Here is a 19,623-nt window from a genome sequence, read left to right on the forward strand (position 1 = left end):
AAAAAATATTGTTATCAAAACAAGATAATCTATACCAAAATTACCAAAGCAGGGATATAATTCAAAAAGATTCAAGTATAAAAAACAATTATTGTCAAAACGAAATAATCAATATCAAAAGTAACGGACAAATTTAATCAATATGCACATAGGGATATGAATTTAGGACTATCTGTAGTATCGATTTAGAAATGTATGCATATGTATAAAAACCAATATAATCGATATCAAAATTACCAAGACAGAGATAATGGTTCCAACTGTAAAAAAATATTACCAAAACGAAATAATCGATATAAAAATTAACAGAACAATGTAATCAATATGTAAATAGAGATATGAATTTAGGAATATCGATGGATCCATTTAGGAATATGTATAGCAATCAATTTAATCGAAAATTATCAAAGTCTAAACTACAAAGAACTATTATAAACAGAAAAAAATATCAATGTCTTGTTATGTTGACAATAGTGTATAAACTATGTATTTCTGTATGAAATAACAATTATTATTCGTTAGAGTTTCTTGGAAAAAGAGAAAAATTCATGCTGTAATGTTGAAATGTTTTGCAAAACTTTCTCAAGTTCAAAAGTAAAATTTAGATTTTGGTGTTCACCGAATCGATATTGTAATAAAATGCTAAAAGATCTATTGATTCAGAACTAATGTTGACGTACGAGAAGCTTCATTCTTTTTTCTCATCCAGCCAAGCGCCAACTTTTCATTTTTTTCATTTTATTTTAGTTTTTGTAAACCGTGGCCAGTAAGGTTGACGATTAATTATTTTTGAATATAATTGAGGAAATTTCTTGGACTTTAGTTTTGATTGTTGAGTATTATCAACAAAATTTACAAATTTAAAACAAAATTAAAATTAAAAACAAAATTAAATTATATACCCCTTGAAACGGGTTCGGAAGTCTGAGGGTCAATGGCCAACCATGGTCAACCGCCCCTCTCCCCAAAACTAAAATAAACATTTCAAGTCAATAATTTGCAAAATCTTATAGTATAATTTTTGAAATAAAACAAAATAACAAAAACAAAATAAAAATAGTAAGGCAAAGAACTTTGAAGTAGCAACTTTGTAGCAATAGGTAGCATGCTGCTTGCTGTATAACACTGTGAAGTGCAACCTTCCCATTTACTCTTCCCAAAGTGTTATTTTGAAAGCATACACAATTTTTTGTTGTTTTTTTAAGTCTTATTTTTATTTATTTTTAATCTTCCTGAATTTTGTCGAATCTGAGAATCGCGTGGAAATATTTCTCAGGTGAGCTATGGTTTCTCCATTTGTTGTCGAATTTTTTGGATTTAAAATTCGACCAAGAGCAGAATATGTTTTCTGGAAATGCCAAGCTCTGGAATCGACCACGGTGCATTCGTTATGATTAAAATAAACTGGTAAAATAAACAGAGACAAAAACAAGGACTCAGGCTTCAATCAACGACTCTGAGGTATAATAACTATGTAAAAATTGTTTTAAGTTAAGGAAATATTTCTATTATTAAAAATCAAACTATGCTTTCGTTTTCATGTAAGTGAACGAATATTTTGAATGTTTGAACAAGGCGTTTACAGCCCCTTAAGTTTCATTCCATGTAGGTTGTTTACATTGGCAAAATTTCAAAATATTACAAGTTTTGATACTAAGTGAAATGTTTAAAGTCCACCACGAGCGATAGGACAACTTGCGACAATGTTTGCGCCAACATGGTTGCAGTATTGTGTGCGAATTTTTGGCAACTTGTGGATGATGTCCAACATGGAAACTGTGCTGTGGTAGTTATTGGTTATTTGTCAGTAAAGAGCCAAAATGAACAATGAAAACGTGGCTTTAACCATGTCTATTTGATATCAGATTTTGACCTTTTTTATACAAAAGAAGTAAAGTTTTGTTTTTCCTTGACCAAATTTGTCTAATACTATCAGACGCTTGTTGACTGTACTGGTTGAATTGTTAGTGAGTCTGGATCTTGTATTTGCTAAGTTTCTTTTATGAATGTTGGGGTATTTGTTTACCCATCATGTCTTTATAAAAGAGACGACCTCACAGACCCACTGAAGATGGCAAAATGACAAAACACATCTAACAGACTAACTCAGTGAGGATAGAGAGGTCAGAATGATGTTCATCACCCCTTCATCATCATCTAGACTGATTAACCCATTCCCACTTATGATGGCTATAATCAACCGATGAAAATGATGGATGACAACCAATTACAGGTTCATCGCCTTGCAGATAACAGAAAAAATATGTCATGATTTAAATATTTTCTTGTCAAACATTATCAACTTCCATACTTCTTCTTTTGGGTTTGAAGGGTAATAAGCAGCATTCTGATCTGCCTATCCTCGCTGGTTAGTCTGTCCGATGTGTTTTGACATTTCCCTATATGCCTGGAATTCTGTGAAGTTCTCTCTTTTTTGAATAGTGGGGGTGTGTTTTTCCACCCCTCATGACGTAAAAAAGATTTAACTTCAAAGAATTAATTATACAGGTTCACTGAAGATGGCTAAAACAAACCCAGCGAGGCTAGATAGACAAAAATGATCGGTAATGATAAAACTACAAGTTCATCACCTTACACAGAAGAAAATCTCATGATTTAATTTTTTTCTTATCAAATACTATATAGAAAGTTAGATTTTTTCATGGGGTTTGCAAGGTATGAGCATAATTCTGATCTATTTATCCTCGCTAGGTTAATCTGTTTTAAGTATTTTGGGATTTTGCCATCTTCAGTGGGTCTGTGTGATTAATTAAAGTCATCTCTTTTATGAAAGGGATGAGCATTTGTGACCTTACAAAAGGGACAAGTTCTCAGAATCACACAGACACATTGGAGATGGTGAAACACATCTGACAGACCAACCCAGCAAGTGTAGTCAAGCCAAAATGATTAAAAACAATCAAATCACATGTTCATCAGCCTGCTGACTACAGGAGGTAATCTTATAATTTAAATTGTTTATTGTAAAACAGTTGGGGTCTGCAATATGATTTGCCTGTTCTCGGTGGGTTAGTCTGTCAGACATTTTGCTATCTTCAGTGTGTAATTCTACGACCATCACAAATCAGAATAGGCAGACTGGAAAAGATTGGTAACAACCAAATTTCATTAAAAAAAAAGTAATAATAATTCCTTCTATATTGTAGATCACAGGAGGAAATTAAATTATTTAATTTTTTTTTGCCAAACACAGAAGGTGAGATGTCCTCCTGGGTAAAGCGCACTATTCTGGTCTGCCTATCCTTGCTAGGCTGATTGATTGATTGATAATATTTTATTATTGTTATGGTTGGTATGCTAGACATGAATAAAACAATTTCCATGCTCAAAAACGTTGAATAAAGTTTCAGAAATGACAAATTATTTTTCACAAACATACAAAATACACAAAACAAATAATAAATGATTCTCAGGGGAGAACTGGATAAGTAATATTTTACCAAAATTACAAGTTTGTATGTAAAGATCAAGTTGAGAAGGAACCATTTCTTTTTGAATTCTACTTGTTTATTCCTAAACTTGAATAACTTGTATACTGAAATGTAATAAGTGTATTTACTAATGGATATTTGCCTAAGGTGACAAAAGAATAGGCTTTTTGTTTACTTATTTGTATTGGCATTTTTTCCATTTAACATGTATATTAGTGCAGTTATCTCACCTATAAAATGATTTTTTAAGTTTTTCATACAATCCTAATTTATCCACGTCGCAGATTGAAGGGATATGCGAATAATTGGTATAGTGTACTCATGAGTGGTGGTACAAAAGTCGGCAAGTGAGATAAATTTTTGCTTAACACACTCATTTAGTCAAAAATGAAGCTACCTCAGGCTGTTTAAAGCAAAAGGAAGGACAGTTTTAGAAAAGTTCCATGATAAACCACACTGGCTAAGTGCTACACGTTTTGTTTGCATTACTCTTATACAGGCACAATCAGTCATTGCTGGTTGTTTCGTGAATCCCAGTTTGCTTCAAATATTGCCAAACAAAAGTAGCATATACTACGCATTTGTCCAAGTTCCATGCCTATAAAATTGTCAGTGGTGAGAAAGCGAAAATTTAAACATACAGTTGTAAATTTAATAAATCGCCTTTTGGTTGGAGTGTTCAATGTGTCGGAAAGACAAATTTCTATGGTCAGCGGAGTATGAAGTTTATTTATTTTATACTTATAAATGGCTTAAGTTGCTTAAGTTTATCTCTAAACGTATTAATAACAGAGATAATACAATTACACTTTAAAAAATTCATTCAAGCTAAATCAGTATTATTTCATTTATTCCTTCATTAGGTGTTAATTCAAATTTAATTTATACGGAATTATTAAAATAATTGCGGTTAGGTTGAAGTTATTTTATTGGGTTGTCCGGAAAATAATGCAGGATTTTAAGTTTTCATTAAAAAAAATCTATATAAAATATTCTGTTTACGTTTACAGGATTACTCATTTGTATGAATGTCAACACTTATTAATCCTCTTCNCTTCGGCTTGATACGCCGCTGCTCTACCACTTGAGCTATCGTGACCTCGATCCACTCGGACACCAACTTCCCATCTCAACCCCACCTTTTGAATTTTCCCTCCTTTTTGCCATTTTTTTCAAATGTCCATGTAATCGGATTGGATTCTCGGCGACAAATGAAATGGCCACGGAGAACATTAGTGAAGTATACTTCATTTTAATTCTTTAAATTCGCTAATTTCGTGGTCCGCTTGACCAATTAATATATTACAATTAATTAAGGTTTTTAGTTGAGATAAAAAAAGTCAATCACACGAGCGGGATTCGAACCCACGATCTTCAGCCAGATACGCCACTGCTCTACCACTTGAGCTATCGTGACTTCGATCCCCTCGGACACCAACTTCCCATCTCAACCGCATCTTTTGAATTTTCCCTCCTTTTTGCCATTGTTTGTATATAGTTTTTCTTTGTCCACTTTAGGAAAGAGAAAGGAGTCAGCTAATACAGCACTTCGTTTGTGTAGGGAGAGGCTGGCCGGTTCCTCCATATGAATTGCTTCTGAGCGAGAATATGAACGTATTTGTTGGTTTTGTGGACAAATTGGACTTGGACTTGAATTAATAAACAGAGGTTTCAATGAAAAAAAATATAAAGCTATCATTTCAAATTTCACGTTTAAATTTTTATTTAATGCATAATTAATATGCTCTACTCTGCAGTAAACACGTAATATTTATATGGAACATGTAGATTTGATAAAATAAAATCCCTTCCTGCAGGGCTACTGAAGGGAGGGAAAAAACAGTAGCCTAACAGGTGCTCAGAGGTTTTAGCTAGCAGAGGACATTATGCATGGTGTTAATTGTTTAAAAAAATTATTGTGTCCAACAAAACGAAATTATGGAATTAAAACCTTTTATTTTGTTATTTTACAAAATCCCTTATAATTAATGTTTCCTTCAGTAAAAAACAATAATTTCTAATAAATTTTAATGCAATGTATAAATAAAATAAAAATGCTAGGGAAATTAATTACTACAAAATTGGCAATATCACGATTAATTGTTGAGGAGTGGAATCTTTAGTGCAAAAATTCTTTAATGTCAGCCATAGCGTTTAATTCATTCGAGGCAGAAGCAGTTTGCCTTTATTTGTAAGTTTGGATGATATCATACAGACTAAAAGAGTGTCTCATTTATTTAGCTTCTGAGAAAACTGTCATAATTTTCTGAGGCCCTCAGCAGATTCCTGATCTAACTTGTTGAATTTGAATAATGCTCTAACAGTCCCAGCAAGAAATTTGAGGTGTTCAATTTTACATTTCTTTCAACTTTTACCGGTATACTTTCTAAATTCTTAATTTTCATTATTTTATTACCTTGTTCCTCATTGAACGTTTTGATATAAATTAAACAGCCACGACCTTTTTTTATGTTTACTACTTTCCCTACTTTTCTATTTATTACTCTACATATTCTTACTAGCGACAGTGAGTGAAGGCTGCCATTATCTTTCCCATCTGATCTACAAATAATAAAATGCCTTGCACCAGAAGTAAAAACAACAGGAGAGGGAGTCCTATTTAGAAGAATGGGCCGAAGAATGACCCACTGGGCTGAAAGGGCCTTTCAAATGATTTTGGAAAATTTTGACTAAATTGAAAAAACAGATGACGATAAAAGAAAAAGTGAAAAACTAAATAAATTTTACCCAACCCTGAAACCAGGTTTCTAGGGAGATTCCGGCCCCACATTTCCCAATAGGGAATATGAGCTATAAACTAACACCCAGCAGACTTGTCTAATCGTCAAAATATTTATCCAATTGACCTCACCTCACCAAAAAACACTTCAAAAAACACTAGACTGACAAAGGGACGTCCTAGCTTCCACAACACACCACTATCATGCACTTATTATATCAATATACCTCAAAACTTTGATTTTTTTCCCAGAGCGGAAATTCTTGCTTGTTACAAGTTTTATAGTCAGGTGATTTATTCTCATCAACAATGATTTTTTAATTTTCGTAACGGTGATACAGCTTTCAACATCGGTTAATCTGACATTGCTGTGAATGACAGCTTTATACACTTCCTAGAATGGGATCAAATGTCAGTTTCCAGAAAAAGGCTTAATATGAATTTGTGGCACACTACAATTTGTAGAAGTAGGGTTAGCAAGAGAAGACAGCAGCCTGATTCATATTGGCGAGGGAGGGAACATGTTGGTCAGATAGATCTTTCAGCCTTTCCGACGCACTCATAGTATAGACTTTCAAAATTATCCCCTTTTCCAATTGTTGAGCTTCCTGGAATTCCGCGGTTTGGTCCAGCATGTCAATTTTAAAACGAGTATTCTCAAATTCAGACCACGATTCCTTAATTTTACCAAGTCTAGCTTTTAATTGAAAAACATTTTCATTATCATAATAATTGTCCAAATATGTTTTAAATTTTGTTAATCTTGATTTGATGTAACCTTTTTATTATGTGTGGTGGTTAGTGACCATTAATCGATAATTATTCAGAAATCGTGAGATGCGGTCTGGTGTGATATAGGTTTCAGAAAAACATTTTCTTTATCGTGCTAACGTTTCGATCTTTATTGAGATCATCTTCAGTTATTATATCAGTTCACTTTTTATTATTGAAAGTAGAATAAATTTCAAATTTGTGGCGGGAGTGGAAACTGGAATCGGATTGGAGGTCGCACACCCTTCCAGGTCTGTGTGCGCCGCCGGTGGGGGTGGCCGCTTGATCTCCAGCCCGCAGAGGCGCCCGTGCAGTTTTATCTCTGCTGTAAACAAGTGCTGCTGTCCTCCCTCGGTCCTCAGTGAGCTGATAATTTGTTTTTGTTGATGTCCTCCGTGCTCATCCGTTCAGGACTTATCCGCCCTTGAAATATATGCAGTCATACTTCACCGAGACATAAAAAAAACTACAAGGGAGGCCGCCTTCCCGACAAAAAAAAAACCCCTTGAATATCTTGTGTGCACAGTTTTAAAATTGTTCCAAGTCAATTAAGAGTTTCTGTTTCGAATATGTACAGTTTCGAATGAAAACGAGACGGATGAAAGGGTGCCCACTGTGATATATACGGAAGTGTTCTCGACCACTCCCTTCGCGGCCCTCCTCAGGCTTTGTATGGCCTTCTCATGTTGCTACAATCCGCCTGGAATCCAAATTTGCAAATTTCACCGAGCGACGCTTCTTCATTGAACTTACAGAGCATACAGGACAACTTGAAACCGGGATGGAGCGTCCATGTGACAGCTGATAACCGACTCTACTATCTCAAGTAAGAACTCTTATTTTTATATTTTTAAAATTTAAGGTTCGACCTAAGTATCCTAAGTGTTTTAATCGTAAGTTAAAAAAAAGCCAGTCGCGGATTCGATTGAAGACCTCGTGGGTGTGAATAATACTAGGTCGATACCAACTGATAAATCACACGTCGGTTTAATCGGGTAATTTCACGTGAAAAAAGTGTAAAAAAAAGGAAAGTGGGATTGTCATGGAGCATGGGAAAATTATGCAACGGGATAATTAATTGCATAAGAGGAGGGTGCCTGTGGGACCCGGAATGATGTCATATCCTCGGCAACCTGGTTCCCCACTTACATGGGATTGCCTATAAAAATAATAAACAACGGCAGTAAAAACTTCAATGTTCTTACTTTCAAAGCAGATAAGACATTTGTAACAATGCAAATTAAATAGTACGTTTGACCTTTAATGATTTTCATGCTGGTGACATTCCACTGCAACCAGAAGTGCCAACAGCATAATTAAAAAATAAAAAAAGTTTTTCTTCCTTTTTACCTTGAATTTACTGACTTTACGATGTATAATCGTGTTTTATTTAGGGTAAAAGTTTTCAAAATTTTTATATGCATACAAAGTAAACCATTTTAACATTATTAAACCATATATAACCTTCATCATTTGTAAAAGTAAATTCTTATAAATAAAAATAATTTAATATTTTTTAATTAATATTAGGTGTATTTTGTCTATTACTATACGTGTCTTTTCCGTAAGATTAAAGTTGAAGAAGTTATGAATCTCTTATATTCTCATAAATTAGAGACCATGTAAGAATGGTCCATCTGTAAGGACCTTAGTTCGTTTTGGCCTAAGTACTTATAATCGATTGTTTAGTAATAATAATTCGCCGAATTTTAACAAAATTATACAAATAAATAAATAATAATAATAAATGGTTAAAATAAATAATGGTACTTCACGAAACTTCACGAAGATTTGGGTTGTGGAAAGGAATCTAATCAAATTATGCATTAATTAAGTTTTTCCCTCTTTCCCCTTAAATTTAATGACTTTTCGATCTATCAGCGTTTTTATTTAGGGTAAACGTCTAAAAATATGTATCTTCATAATTTATAAGGCAAACAATTTAACATTATTAAAACATGTGCGTCCTGCTGTAAAAGTATACAAATAATAATTATTAGAATTATATAATATTACGTGCTTTATATTCTGTAAATGTAAATTTGCACAGGTTACGAATCTCCTTTATTTTCATGAATTAGAGAGGGGCCGTGAGAATGGTCTGTCTATAAGAATCTCAATATTTGGGCTCAAAAATTGATAATTGATTTTTTTTTAAATTTTAACAAAAGTATACATATTAATAATAAATGGTTACAATAAATAATAGTACTTCAGAAATATTTGGATTGTGGAACGGAATCCAATCAAATTATTCTTTAATTAAGTTTTTCCCTCTTTCCCCTTAAATTTAATGACTTTTCAATTTATCAGCGCCTTTATTTTGGGTAAAAGTTTAAAAATATATATCTTTATAAATTACAAAGCAAACAAGTTAACATTAATAAAACGTGTATAAACTGCTTCTATTGTAAAAGTGATAATATAAATAATAATTATTAGAATTATTTAGCGTTTGTAATTAATATTAGGTGATTTATATTCCGTAAAAGTAAATTTGCACAAGTTACGAATCTCTCAAATTTTCATGAATTAGAGAAGTTATCGTGAGTCTTTCCGTAAGAATCTCACTGTCTTGGCCCAAAAATTGATAATCGATTTTTTAAGCACGAATCCAATAAAAATTTGCCATTTTTCTTTTTTTAAATAACAAAAGTATAACATATTAATAACAAATGGTTAAAATAAATATACATTATTAGTAATATTTAGTATTTTTAATCAATATTAGGTGTTTTCTGTTCTTTTAAACTCACATTTGCAGTAGTTACGAATCTCTTAAATTTTCATGAATTAGAAAGGGACCGTGAGAATAGTCTATACGTAATAATCTCAGTCCATTTTGGGCCAAAAATTTATAATCGATTTTTTAAGCGCGAATTCAATAAAAATTCTCTGCTTTTACTTTTTTAAATAAAAAAAAGTACACATACTAATAATAAATGGTTAAAACAAATAATGGTACTTCAGGAATATTTGTGTTGTGGATAGGAATCCAATCAATTTATGCAGTAAATCAACGATTTTACCCTTTTTCCCTTGAATTTAATTACTTTTCGATTTATCAGCGTCAAAAAAGGCCAAAGAATATTTAGCGCAAAAGTGTAAAAATATATCTTTTTAATTTAAGGTAACCCGATTTAGTATTAGAGAAGTTATCGTGAGAATGATCTCAGTCCATTTTGGCCCAAAAATTAATAATCGATTTTTAAGTGGGTATATATTAGTCAATACACAATTCAGTTTTTTGTAATAATTAAACATTTTAGCATACTCTGTTAACTTTACTTCATATAAACTTAACATTAAGTGTTTCATATTTCGTCAAAATAAATTTGTAGAAGTTAAGTATATCGTATATTTTCATAAGTTGTAAAAGGGACAGTGCGAATGATCTATCCGTAAGAATCTCAGTCCAAAAATTAATAAACGATTTTTAAGCGCGATTATATTGGGTTGTCCGGAAAATAATGCAGGATTTTAAGTTTTCATTAAAAAAAATCTATATAAAATATTCTGTTTACGTTTACAGGATTACTCATTTGTATGAATGTCAACACTTATTAATCCTCTTCCAAATGATATTGTTTGTTTACCTCTGTAGCATTCCGCTACTTGGAAATAATTCAGTCATCCTTATAATGTCAAAGCGAGAATTTCGTACGATTTTCTTTTACGAGTTTAAACTCGGCCGAAGCGGAGCCCAAACGGCTAGAAACATTAACCAAGTCTGGGGCGAGGGTTGTGTTAATGAGTGCACTGTGCAAAGGTGGTTTAAAAAATTTCGGGAGGGAGATTTCAGCCTTGAAGATGAAGAAGGTCGTGGAAGGCCTTCCTCTCTTAATGATGATGTTCTGCGATCAGTGGTGGAAGAAAACCCCAAAACAACTGTTCGAGAACTTGCAGAGCAACTCAAAGTCAGTAAAACGACCGTCGCTGACCACCTCAAGGCGATTGGAAAAGTGAAAAAACTCGAAAATTGGGTTCCACACTCATTAAACGATCGCCAAAAAATCAGCGCTTTGATGTTTGTGCATCACTTCTTTGTCGAAACAAAAATGACCCATTTCTGGCCAGAATTGTTACATGTGACGAAAAGTGGATTCTCTACGATAACACTAGACGTTCTGGACAGTGGCTCGACAAAGGAGAAGCTCCAAAGCCCCCAACTCATCAAAAAAAGGTAATGGTTACGGTATGGTGGGCTTCATTTGATTTAATACACTACAGCTTCTTAAATCCTGGCGAAACCATCAATGCTGAATCATACTGTAACCAAATTAATACCATGCATCAGAAATTGGCAGTAATGAAGCCCTCTTTGGTCAATCGGAAAGGGCCCATTTTGTTGCATGACAACGCTCGACCACATGTGTCACGTGTAACGTCACAAAAATTATTGGAGCTTGGCTATGAAACTTTGCCTCACCCACCCTACTCTCCGGACCTCTCGCCTACTGACTACCATTTTTTTAGACACCTGGACCACTACTTACAACACATAATATTCAAAAATCAAACGGAACTGGAAAATGCATTTATTGACTTTATCAATTCTAAAAATTCTGAATTCTACTCAGACGGAATTAATAAGTTACCAACACGTTGGGAGAAATGTATTGAGAGTATGGGAAATTATTTTGATTAAAGAACATTGCTTTAAAGTAACTAGTTTCTTTTTTTTTGTTTAATACCAAAATCCTGCATTATTTTCCGGACAACCCAATAATATTTCTCACAATTAGCATTAAAACAATGCTATAGAGATTTGGGAAAAAGAACGATTGTAAAAAAGAAGACCGTAATTACAAATCTTATTGATGAAACTATAATCTATTGATTACAAATGATTAATTTAAAATTAATTTTTTTTTTCTCCTAAGAAAGTTTCTACTTTTCATAAGTAAATAAACCGTGTAAAATGATCCTGTATGTGTATAGTTTTCATTTACTTATACTATTAAGTCCCCATAATCTCATCCCAGGCACAAAATATCTGTAAATTACTAACTAATCATTATCTACTTTTTCTAATTTCTTTGTCATTAGTTCAATTTCGTTTGAGTCGTTTAAAATACAATGACCTTAAGTGATTAGCGTGGGAATACAATTAGAAGTGATGTGCATTTATTTTGAATTATTGGAATTATTTTATGAACTTTACTTATTAAAATTTGTTCTAATATTTAAATTGTGAAATTTCATCATGGGGGTCTGCCTGGAGATGTAGTTTGACCATTTCTGATCATTTTTGTCCTCCTATCCAGCCAGCACTGAAGAAGACTAGCAGCTGAAACGCATCTGACACTTTTAAGCAGCAAGGGTAGGCAGACCAAAATAATTGGAAATGACTAAAATATAAAAAGCTGTGCAGTATTCTGCCCTAAAACTAAGCCAAATCTTTTAAGCTAAATTTCAGGTAATTGAGAGGTTTTCAATTCAGTCTGAACAGAGAGTACAAAAACAAAGACATGTCAGATAGCCAGAGTGCCAGGTGTAATCAGCTTGAGAATGGTATTGAATTTCAAATCCAAACTAAATAGGTTAAGTATTACAGTCAGAAGGTACTAAACCTACTTTATAAATGATTGATGACCTTCCATCGTGGCAAAGGCAAATTTTTTGGGATGTAAAACGCAACCATGGAAAAAGTCAACCTCCACAATACCTCTAATTGATTCCTCGATAAATTAAGACTAGCTGGTGTACAATGAAGCTTTAAGATTAGAGTAGGAGCTAGCCTTTTGTTACGATCTGCACAGGATTACTGATATTGGTCTATTGTATATATTGTGCCTAGATCTCCTCATTTTCACCAAACCTTAAAGCTTTTTCATAGACATAGCTTGTTCATAGAGTAGGTATACTTCAGGTGCTGGCTTTTCCTCCCCAGGATAGGAATCTTAACTAACATAAGCTTTCACATACACATACATTACATGTTCTGCTATCTTTTATTCTTCTTGACAATATCTGCACAGGCTTGTTTCTACTGCTCTGAGTCTACATATGCTTCTGGAGACTGCGGTGTCCAGTTGGCAGTCCAACTATTATTCCAGTCCTAAGTTGTCCTAGGTTTAATAGTTGTGATGTTGGTTTCTGCAATTCAACATAGTTTCATTTGATGTAATTTTTTGCGTGTCTTTGTCCTTGGCTACATTCTGTGGATCCACATTTTTGGCAATTTAGTACGTCACAAAAGAGTTCAAGGTTAATAGATGTCCATATTGAACTTTCCTTGTCTAATTTATTGGCCTCTTCATTGCCCCTTGCCCTTGTATGACTAGGGTAACTTTGTTGCTGCCTTTTAATCTCCTTGGCACAGTGTTCAATAAACAATCTCTGCTTGAAAGACAGTAGCGTATTGTTCAAGGTTTATATGAATTCTAGTCCTTGATTTATTTCTGTAAATGCAGGATTCTGGTCTATATTCGATTTTGGAGCCATACTAGATATGGTAGGCATGAACTGGGATCCGTTTCTCATAGTCTGGCTGGTATACTGTGGAAACCAGTTGAAGAAAAGTTTCGATTCATCCGTTATTACAAAATCAAGAAACAGTACTTCCCTCCAAGCTTAATTCCTGTTAATTTCATTGCTATACCCTTCAAGTTTTAGGTCCCATGTTGTGGGACTAATTCAAATTTCTTAAATGAACTGTGAAAATTGCAATGCTTTCCATGAAGAACTCAATTGAGTTTGACTCAACTGGTGTGAAGGATGCCCACCAGCATAAGCGTGAAAGTGTTCAGACTATCTACTTCGCCTGAAGAGGCCTAACTTGGGATTTGTGAAAGATTAGTGTCAACTGAGGTGATTGTCAATTCAGCAATGAGACAAAGGAAATGGCAGCACACCTGCAGTCAATTTGGTCAGATGTGAGTAAGGATAGGGGTAAGGACTCCTCATAGTGGCTTAGTGGTGAGACCCCTGGCGGGTACTTGGAGTGAGCCTGTTGGCTTTTCCAAAAACAGTTCCTCTAAGGGTTGGTTAGTAATTCTTCTTAAAAGAAAACTGTGGCCGAAACATTATCCGGAGATCCTGACACTAGAGGGGCCCTCCACTTTGGGGAGGCAGAGTTGTCTTCTTTATTCGGAGATCGTGAGATGCAGTCTGGTGTGATGTAGGTTTTAGAAAAACATTTTCTTTATCGTGCCAACGTTTCAATCTTTATTGAGATTATCTTCAATCTTGTGTGTTGTCTTCTTTGTTTAGGGATCGTGGCGGGAATGCCTCTGGATTTTTTTCACTATGCGGCACACGGTCAGGTGCAAAATGCTGATGCTCCTCCTCGGAAGAGGCAAGTAAGGAAGATGGTCGCCTTGGTCCTGGGGCATCTACACCGAACATGTGGGTGCAATACACATTTACTCGTAAGCAGAAGTGTATTGCCTCTCACCTTGAGAATCAAAACGTCTAATAAGGGCACGAGCTAGGTGCAGACGAAAGAGATCCTTGTGTTCTTTTCAGGACTGCAACCATGGGATAAGTCAATCATTTTGGAAACAAGTCAAACAGGTAGATCAAAATGATTGGAAAGGGCCAAACTACATTTAAATTAATGATCTATTTTATTTATTAAAAAAAGAAAATCGATATAGAAGATTATATCTAAAATTTAGTACTGTATGATTTGACAGTTGACTGAAAGCTCTTTGTAACAAAGATGATAAAATGATTTTCTATTTGGTCAAGCTGTCAGACCAAAATTGCAAGGATAGGAAGATCAATATGGTCAGAAATTACCACACTACAGGGACATCTCCTTGCAGGTACCAAGAGGAAATCTCACAATAAATATTTTACAATTGAACAGTATTCTCTTCATAACGTGCTGAATCTATAAATGATCAGTCAACAACGATTTCGTGTTATGTTTCTTTTGACAGAAGCAGGTTTTTTTTTTTTTTTTTTTTTTTTTCATTTTTTAGTAGGAATACAGATTAAAGCTACCCACGCGGACGGTCGCCTAGTATATTTTTTTCTCTTGTGTGTTCAAATTGGGGGTTATCGGGAAAAAAGGGCCAGAGGCGACGGTGGGAATCGAACCCACGACCGCGGCGTGAGAGTCTCTCATGCTAACCACTCGGCTACCGCGGTCCCCAGGCTTTCTTAAAATTTGTCTTTATCTCAATTGACATGCAAGGAAACAATGTAAAAATTGTATTATTTTATAGGCTATGATTGCAGAATGAACATTGTAGCTACTTTTAATCAAAGTTAACTATGTTCGCCAGTTTTTCTAATTCTTTCTTTATGGTATATATATATTAAAGGTGAAAAGTTGAAAACTAAAGTGAAATGCCTGGAATGACATGTGCAGTGGCTGTGTGCCGCAACAGTTTTTACAAGACGAGAAACAACCCGATTAAAAAACAGGTGAATTACTTTTCGTTCCCCAAAAATTCGGAGCTGAGGAAATTGTGGGTGGTGGCCTGCCGAAGGAAAGACAAATTCAATCCCGACACGTCATTCGTGTGCTCCAATCACTTCGATCCGAGCGATTTTCAAAAGAGCATGATAGCCGAGTTAGGTTTCGCTAAACATAGGAAGAGGTTGAAACCCGGGGCTTGCCCTACGAAAGGCCTTTGCCCCAAGAGGGAAGATGTGAAAACTGAGGAGGTTAGTAAATTGTGTAAAGAAAGATTAATTTAGCCTTCTAACTGTTAGATTATTTATTTACGTAGAAACTTGTTTTAAGGATCTTTCCGATGAACAAATGGACAGGTCACCAACCTTCAAAGCTCAGATTATTTCACAACCTGGAAAAGAATCGCACCGTCAAGACTCAGTTTATTGTGGCCCGAGTTTTCCGACTCCTAAGTTTGAGTTTGAACCGAGTTCTTTAGAAGATTCGTATCAACCACTGCCTTTGATTCTGGGACGTGAGCTACATGAAGTTAGTTTGATGTAATATTTCGTTTATGATGTATGACATATTTTTTTAAATTAAGCTATTTTTTGATCTAACTTTTGTTTTAATTAAAACAAATTAAATACTATTTATAACTTAAATAAGAAATTATTTTACTGAAAAGTTTTATTTATAAAATCAGTGTATTTTAAAAATTCAAATCACTTCTTTTTTATTTGTTGTAGATCTCTAATATGCCTGTGAATTGTGCTGTAGCCACTTGTGGCAACAACGGTTACAAGACGAGGCATTTGTCTGGTCCAAATACCGTCTCCTACTTTACGTTCCCGAAAGAGAAACAGCTCAGACAGATTTGGATACATTTTTGTAAAAGGAAGGACAAGTTTAACCCCGACACTTCAGCGATTTGCTCTCAGCATTTCAAGGGGAGCGATTTTGAACGCAACCTGAGGGCAGAGCTTTTACAGATGAGGCAGAAGAAAATTTTAAAACCTGGAGCAGTGCCTACGCTCAATAAAGTGAACCTGATAGACAAGGAAGACGCGGACATATCGACGAAAATTAATTTAGGAAAAGAGCGAATGAGTTTACCAGGTGGGTACGAGACAAGTTGAAGAATTTTTGTATTTATTTTGCAAAAGAGTTTGAATAAAATAACAAATAAAATCAAATAAATATATTTTGTCGAAAATATAAAGTTGTAACATAATTATTGTTAGTTTGTAAGATTTCCTCTTGATGAATTTGTAGCTTACAAGGGGATACTACAGAAAGGGATCACTGATGTTGATAAAATACTTTTTTTTTGTGAACTAGGTCTTAAAATATTGCACTCAGTTTCGAGAGTTTGCCAAAAGGAGCTGGAAAATTTTAAGCAATTTGCACACTTATTTAAACCTGGTTTTGATACTCCTTGTGCATGTATTTCAACATTATTATATATCATTCAATTTTTTTTCTTTAACGTAGGATAAAAAAAATTGAAATTTGTAAGGAGACAGATGATATGGATTTGGGAGAAATTTAAATGCTACCTGAGAAGCAAAAAATGGCCACCCTTAATATTTTTAATTATCTCTTAGATAATCCTCCATTATCTTACAACAATATTTGATCAGTTTTAAAGGATTAGAGGTAAATAAAACACACATAAAATCTCCTTCTTGTGTTTACGATTAGAGGGTGTAAATAAATCTTTGAATAGTCAATCTCGATTCTTTGTTGGTTTTTCTGTAAAACTTATTTTTAGCATTCCGATGGTTTGATTTTTTAAGTTGTACCATTTTTTTGTATGGTGGCCATAAATAAAAAAACTAGTTATTTTTATTTCAGTGTTATGGTATTGATTTCTCTTGATGTCTCATCTTAAAATGAGGTGAGTGAATAACGTGATTTTAGAATGTTTTTGAGATTCTAATTATAAGTTTTATTTTATCAATGCCATAGCTGCTTTATAATTAACTGATATTTTATATTAACCAATAGTAAAGGCTACATTTAGGTTTTATGTCATATCTTTTTCCTTCGTAACTGTGGTTAGACATTTTCTGTTAAATTGCAGAGATTTCATTATATATTTAATTTGTAGCCGTTACAAGTGTATATCATCCTGATACCTCAAACCAACTGAAAGTGAGAAAATATAAAAGTGTCTATCATAGAAACAGGGAAAAACAGTCTATTTTGGAATACGACGATTCTACAGATGAGGTACTGTTTAACATTATGCTTTACTCAGTTGATTTTTATGCTTTTGACCATTTATTTTTCTGTAGGTTGAAGTTTCAGCGGCAGACAAGTCAGAAGCGGTTCTCAAAGAAGCATTATCGACGGGCCTTCGCCTCAAAGAATGGATAAATGACGACTGCCAAGTATTCGGCAACTTTGTAGCGAGTGAACTGAGGAGCATCACTAACGACGGGATTAGAAAAGAACTCAAACAATTCATACAAAAAGGGATTTTGGAATTTTTAGAAAAGGACGCTTCTTCATTGACAAATTCACCAGCCTCGCTTCCGTCGATTAGTAGTTCTTTCGACTCGACAAGTTCCAAATGTTTCAAATTTTCAGTAGATTCGGCGATCACCGTTAAAAACAGTTAGGATTGAATGCTTCTTCATCATGTAAGCTATACAAAGATTTTTATATTTGTTTATTTGTGGTAATTTTAAATATATAGAGTCATGTACATAGAAATAACATAAATTTGTGTGGTGATTAGTGACCGTTAATCGATATTTATTTAGAAATCGTGAGATGCGGTCTGGTGTGATGTAGGTTTCAGAAAAACATTTTCTTTATCGTGTCAACGTTTCGATCTTTATTGAGATCATCTTCAGGGCCTGGGATTTACAAACATTGTTTATATATTACAATTACATTTTGGATGTGGAAAAATGAATTTATACAATGCAAAATTTTTTTTTTACTTTTTTTAGAAATACTTTGTTTGAATATATAAAAAAATATATATAAAACGTTGGCACAATAAAGAAAATGTTTTTGTGAAACCTACATCACACCAGACCGCATCTCACGATTTCTAAATAAATAAATTACATAAATTTTTTTATATGTATATTTTTTTCTTCTCAAATCGATTTTGTTTCTTATTTTGAATATTGCCTTATCTTCAAATGAATTGAATTTCTGTATTAGAAATGGAATACTAAATTTTTAAAAATCAATATTTGCTTTTAATGAAATAGCTAGATCATAGTTCAATATATTACTTCAATAAATATTCAGCAATAAATTAAAATATAAAAAAAATTGTGTTTTCATTTTTGTTAGAAGTACATGCCAGTAAAGCTGAAATGTATAAACGACCGACGTAAGACCAAGTAAGTTCACATAGAGAGGTTTTTGTTTGTTGACTGTCGAATTGATAACCGTGAAAAATGTTCACACATGGCATGATGTCAAATGTCTTTGGGATAGTCCGATGTCAGTTCAACACATCATTAGGTCAAAGAAGTTCAAAAGCAGTTTTAAACTTAAATATTTTGTCAATTCCAAACAAGAACCTCGATGATGAAGTGGTGCCCATTTTAACGTCATTATTGTTATTACGGCAAAGAAAAAATAAGGAAAAGAAAAATGTGGATCCATCCCATATTATCAGGGCATTTGGAGAGTTTTCCGTACTACATTCTGGCCTCAATTAAAGGAGGACGAAGTGATTTTTTTATTTTACAAGTTTGTCATAGTCATCGAAGATTTGAGAGGAACAGTAATTTTTTATTGGGTCCAGGCACACATCGGGATTTTCGGCAATGAAGAAGCTGACCAATTGGCAAAATCGGCATCAAGGGATGAAAGTCTAGAAATCTACTACAAACACCCTAAGAGCCTTTTTCAGAAGAGACTGGAGCAGGAAGCTTTTTCAAGATGGGAAGAAACATGGCGGGAAACGACTAAGGCGGCCCATACAAAGATGTTTGTCCCCTCCCTGGCATTCAGGAGGAAGCTCGTTATTCCGGACAACTACAAAATCATCCAAGTGATTTCAGGTCATGGCAAGTGCCTGGCCTACCGCAAACAGTTTGGACACGTCCCTTCATCCTCCTGCCTGCCCTTGTGATGGCCAAGCTGAGCAAAACCTTTTGCATATAGTTTTTCATTGTCCACTTTGGGAAAGAGAAAGGAGTCAGCTAATACAGCACTTCGTTTGTATAGGGAGAGGCTGGCCGGTTCCTCCATCTGAATTGCTTCTGAGCGAGAATATGAACGTGTTTGTTGGTTTTGTGGATAAACTGGACTTGGACTTGCATTAATAAACAAAG

At 34.1% G+C, this 19,623-nt stretch overlaps 2 protein-coding genes across 5 annotated transcripts in view; both read left to right on the forward strand.

Moving 5' to 3' along the window:
* Positions 1 to 1,138: 1,138 nt before the first annotated feature.
* On the forward strand, positions 1,139 to 19,613 carry LOC106672493. Of its 4 annotated transcripts, XM_014403992.2 has the most exons (7): positions 1,139 to 1,461; positions 15,240 to 15,585; positions 15,665 to 15,862; positions 16,063 to 16,432; positions 17,427 to 17,548; positions 17,614 to 17,961; positions 19,092 to 19,613. In XM_014403992.2, the coding sequence occupies exons 2-6, from the start codon at positions 15,265 to 15,267 to the stop codon at positions 17,938 to 17,940; spliced, it is 1,338 nt and encodes a 445-aa protein (XP_014259478.1). In that variant the 5' UTR covers positions 1,139 to 1,461; positions 15,240 to 15,264; the 3' UTR covers positions 17,941 to 17,961; positions 19,092 to 19,613. The 4 variants fall into 4 exon arrangements, with proteins under 4 accessions (XP_014259478.1, XP_014259477.1, XP_014259479.1 ...); XM_014403991.2 differs by lacking the exon at positions 19,092 to 19,613 and having other exon boundaries at positions 17,614 to 18,049; XM_014403993.2 differs by lacking the exons at positions 1,139 to 1,461; positions 19,092 to 19,613 and adding an exon at positions 2,985 to 3,025 and having other exon boundaries at positions 17,614 to 18,049.
* LOC106672492 overlaps positions 7,268 to 19,623 on the forward strand; it is a 126,797-nt gene continuing 114,441 nt past the window's right edge. Inside the window, exon 1 of the mRNA XM_014403990.2 lies at positions 7,268 to 7,789. Within this exon, the coding sequence (XP_014259476.1) occupies positions 7,647 to 7,789 (143 nt within the window). The 5' untranslated portion in view covers positions 7,268 to 7,646. The remainder of the gene's footprint in view (positions 7,790 to 19,623) is intronic.

Source organism: Cimex lectularius, unplaced genomic scaffold (genome assembly GCF_000648675.2).
Source record: "Cimex lectularius strain Harlan isolate CLEC.00 unplaced genomic scaffold, Clec_2.1 scaffold64, whole genome shotgun sequence".
Classification (NCBI taxonomy): Eukaryota; Metazoa; Arthropoda; class Insecta; order Hemiptera; family Cimicidae; genus Cimex; species Cimex lectularius.

Bases quoted from the DNA above. Each gene is read 5' to 3' on its own strand.
- LOC106672493 (XM_014403992.2), top strand. From the start codon at position 15,265: ATGCCTGGAATGACATGTGCAGTGGCTGTGTGCCGCAACAGTTTTTAC. The intron at 15,586-15,664 runs GTTAGTAAATTG...ACTTGTTTTAAG, and splicing joins AAGATGTGAAAACTGAGGAG to GATCTTTCCGATGAACAAAT. The intron at 15,863-16,062 runs GTTAGTTTGATG...TATTTGTTGTAG, and splicing joins TGGGACGTGAGCTACATGAA to ATCTCTAATATGCCTGTGAA.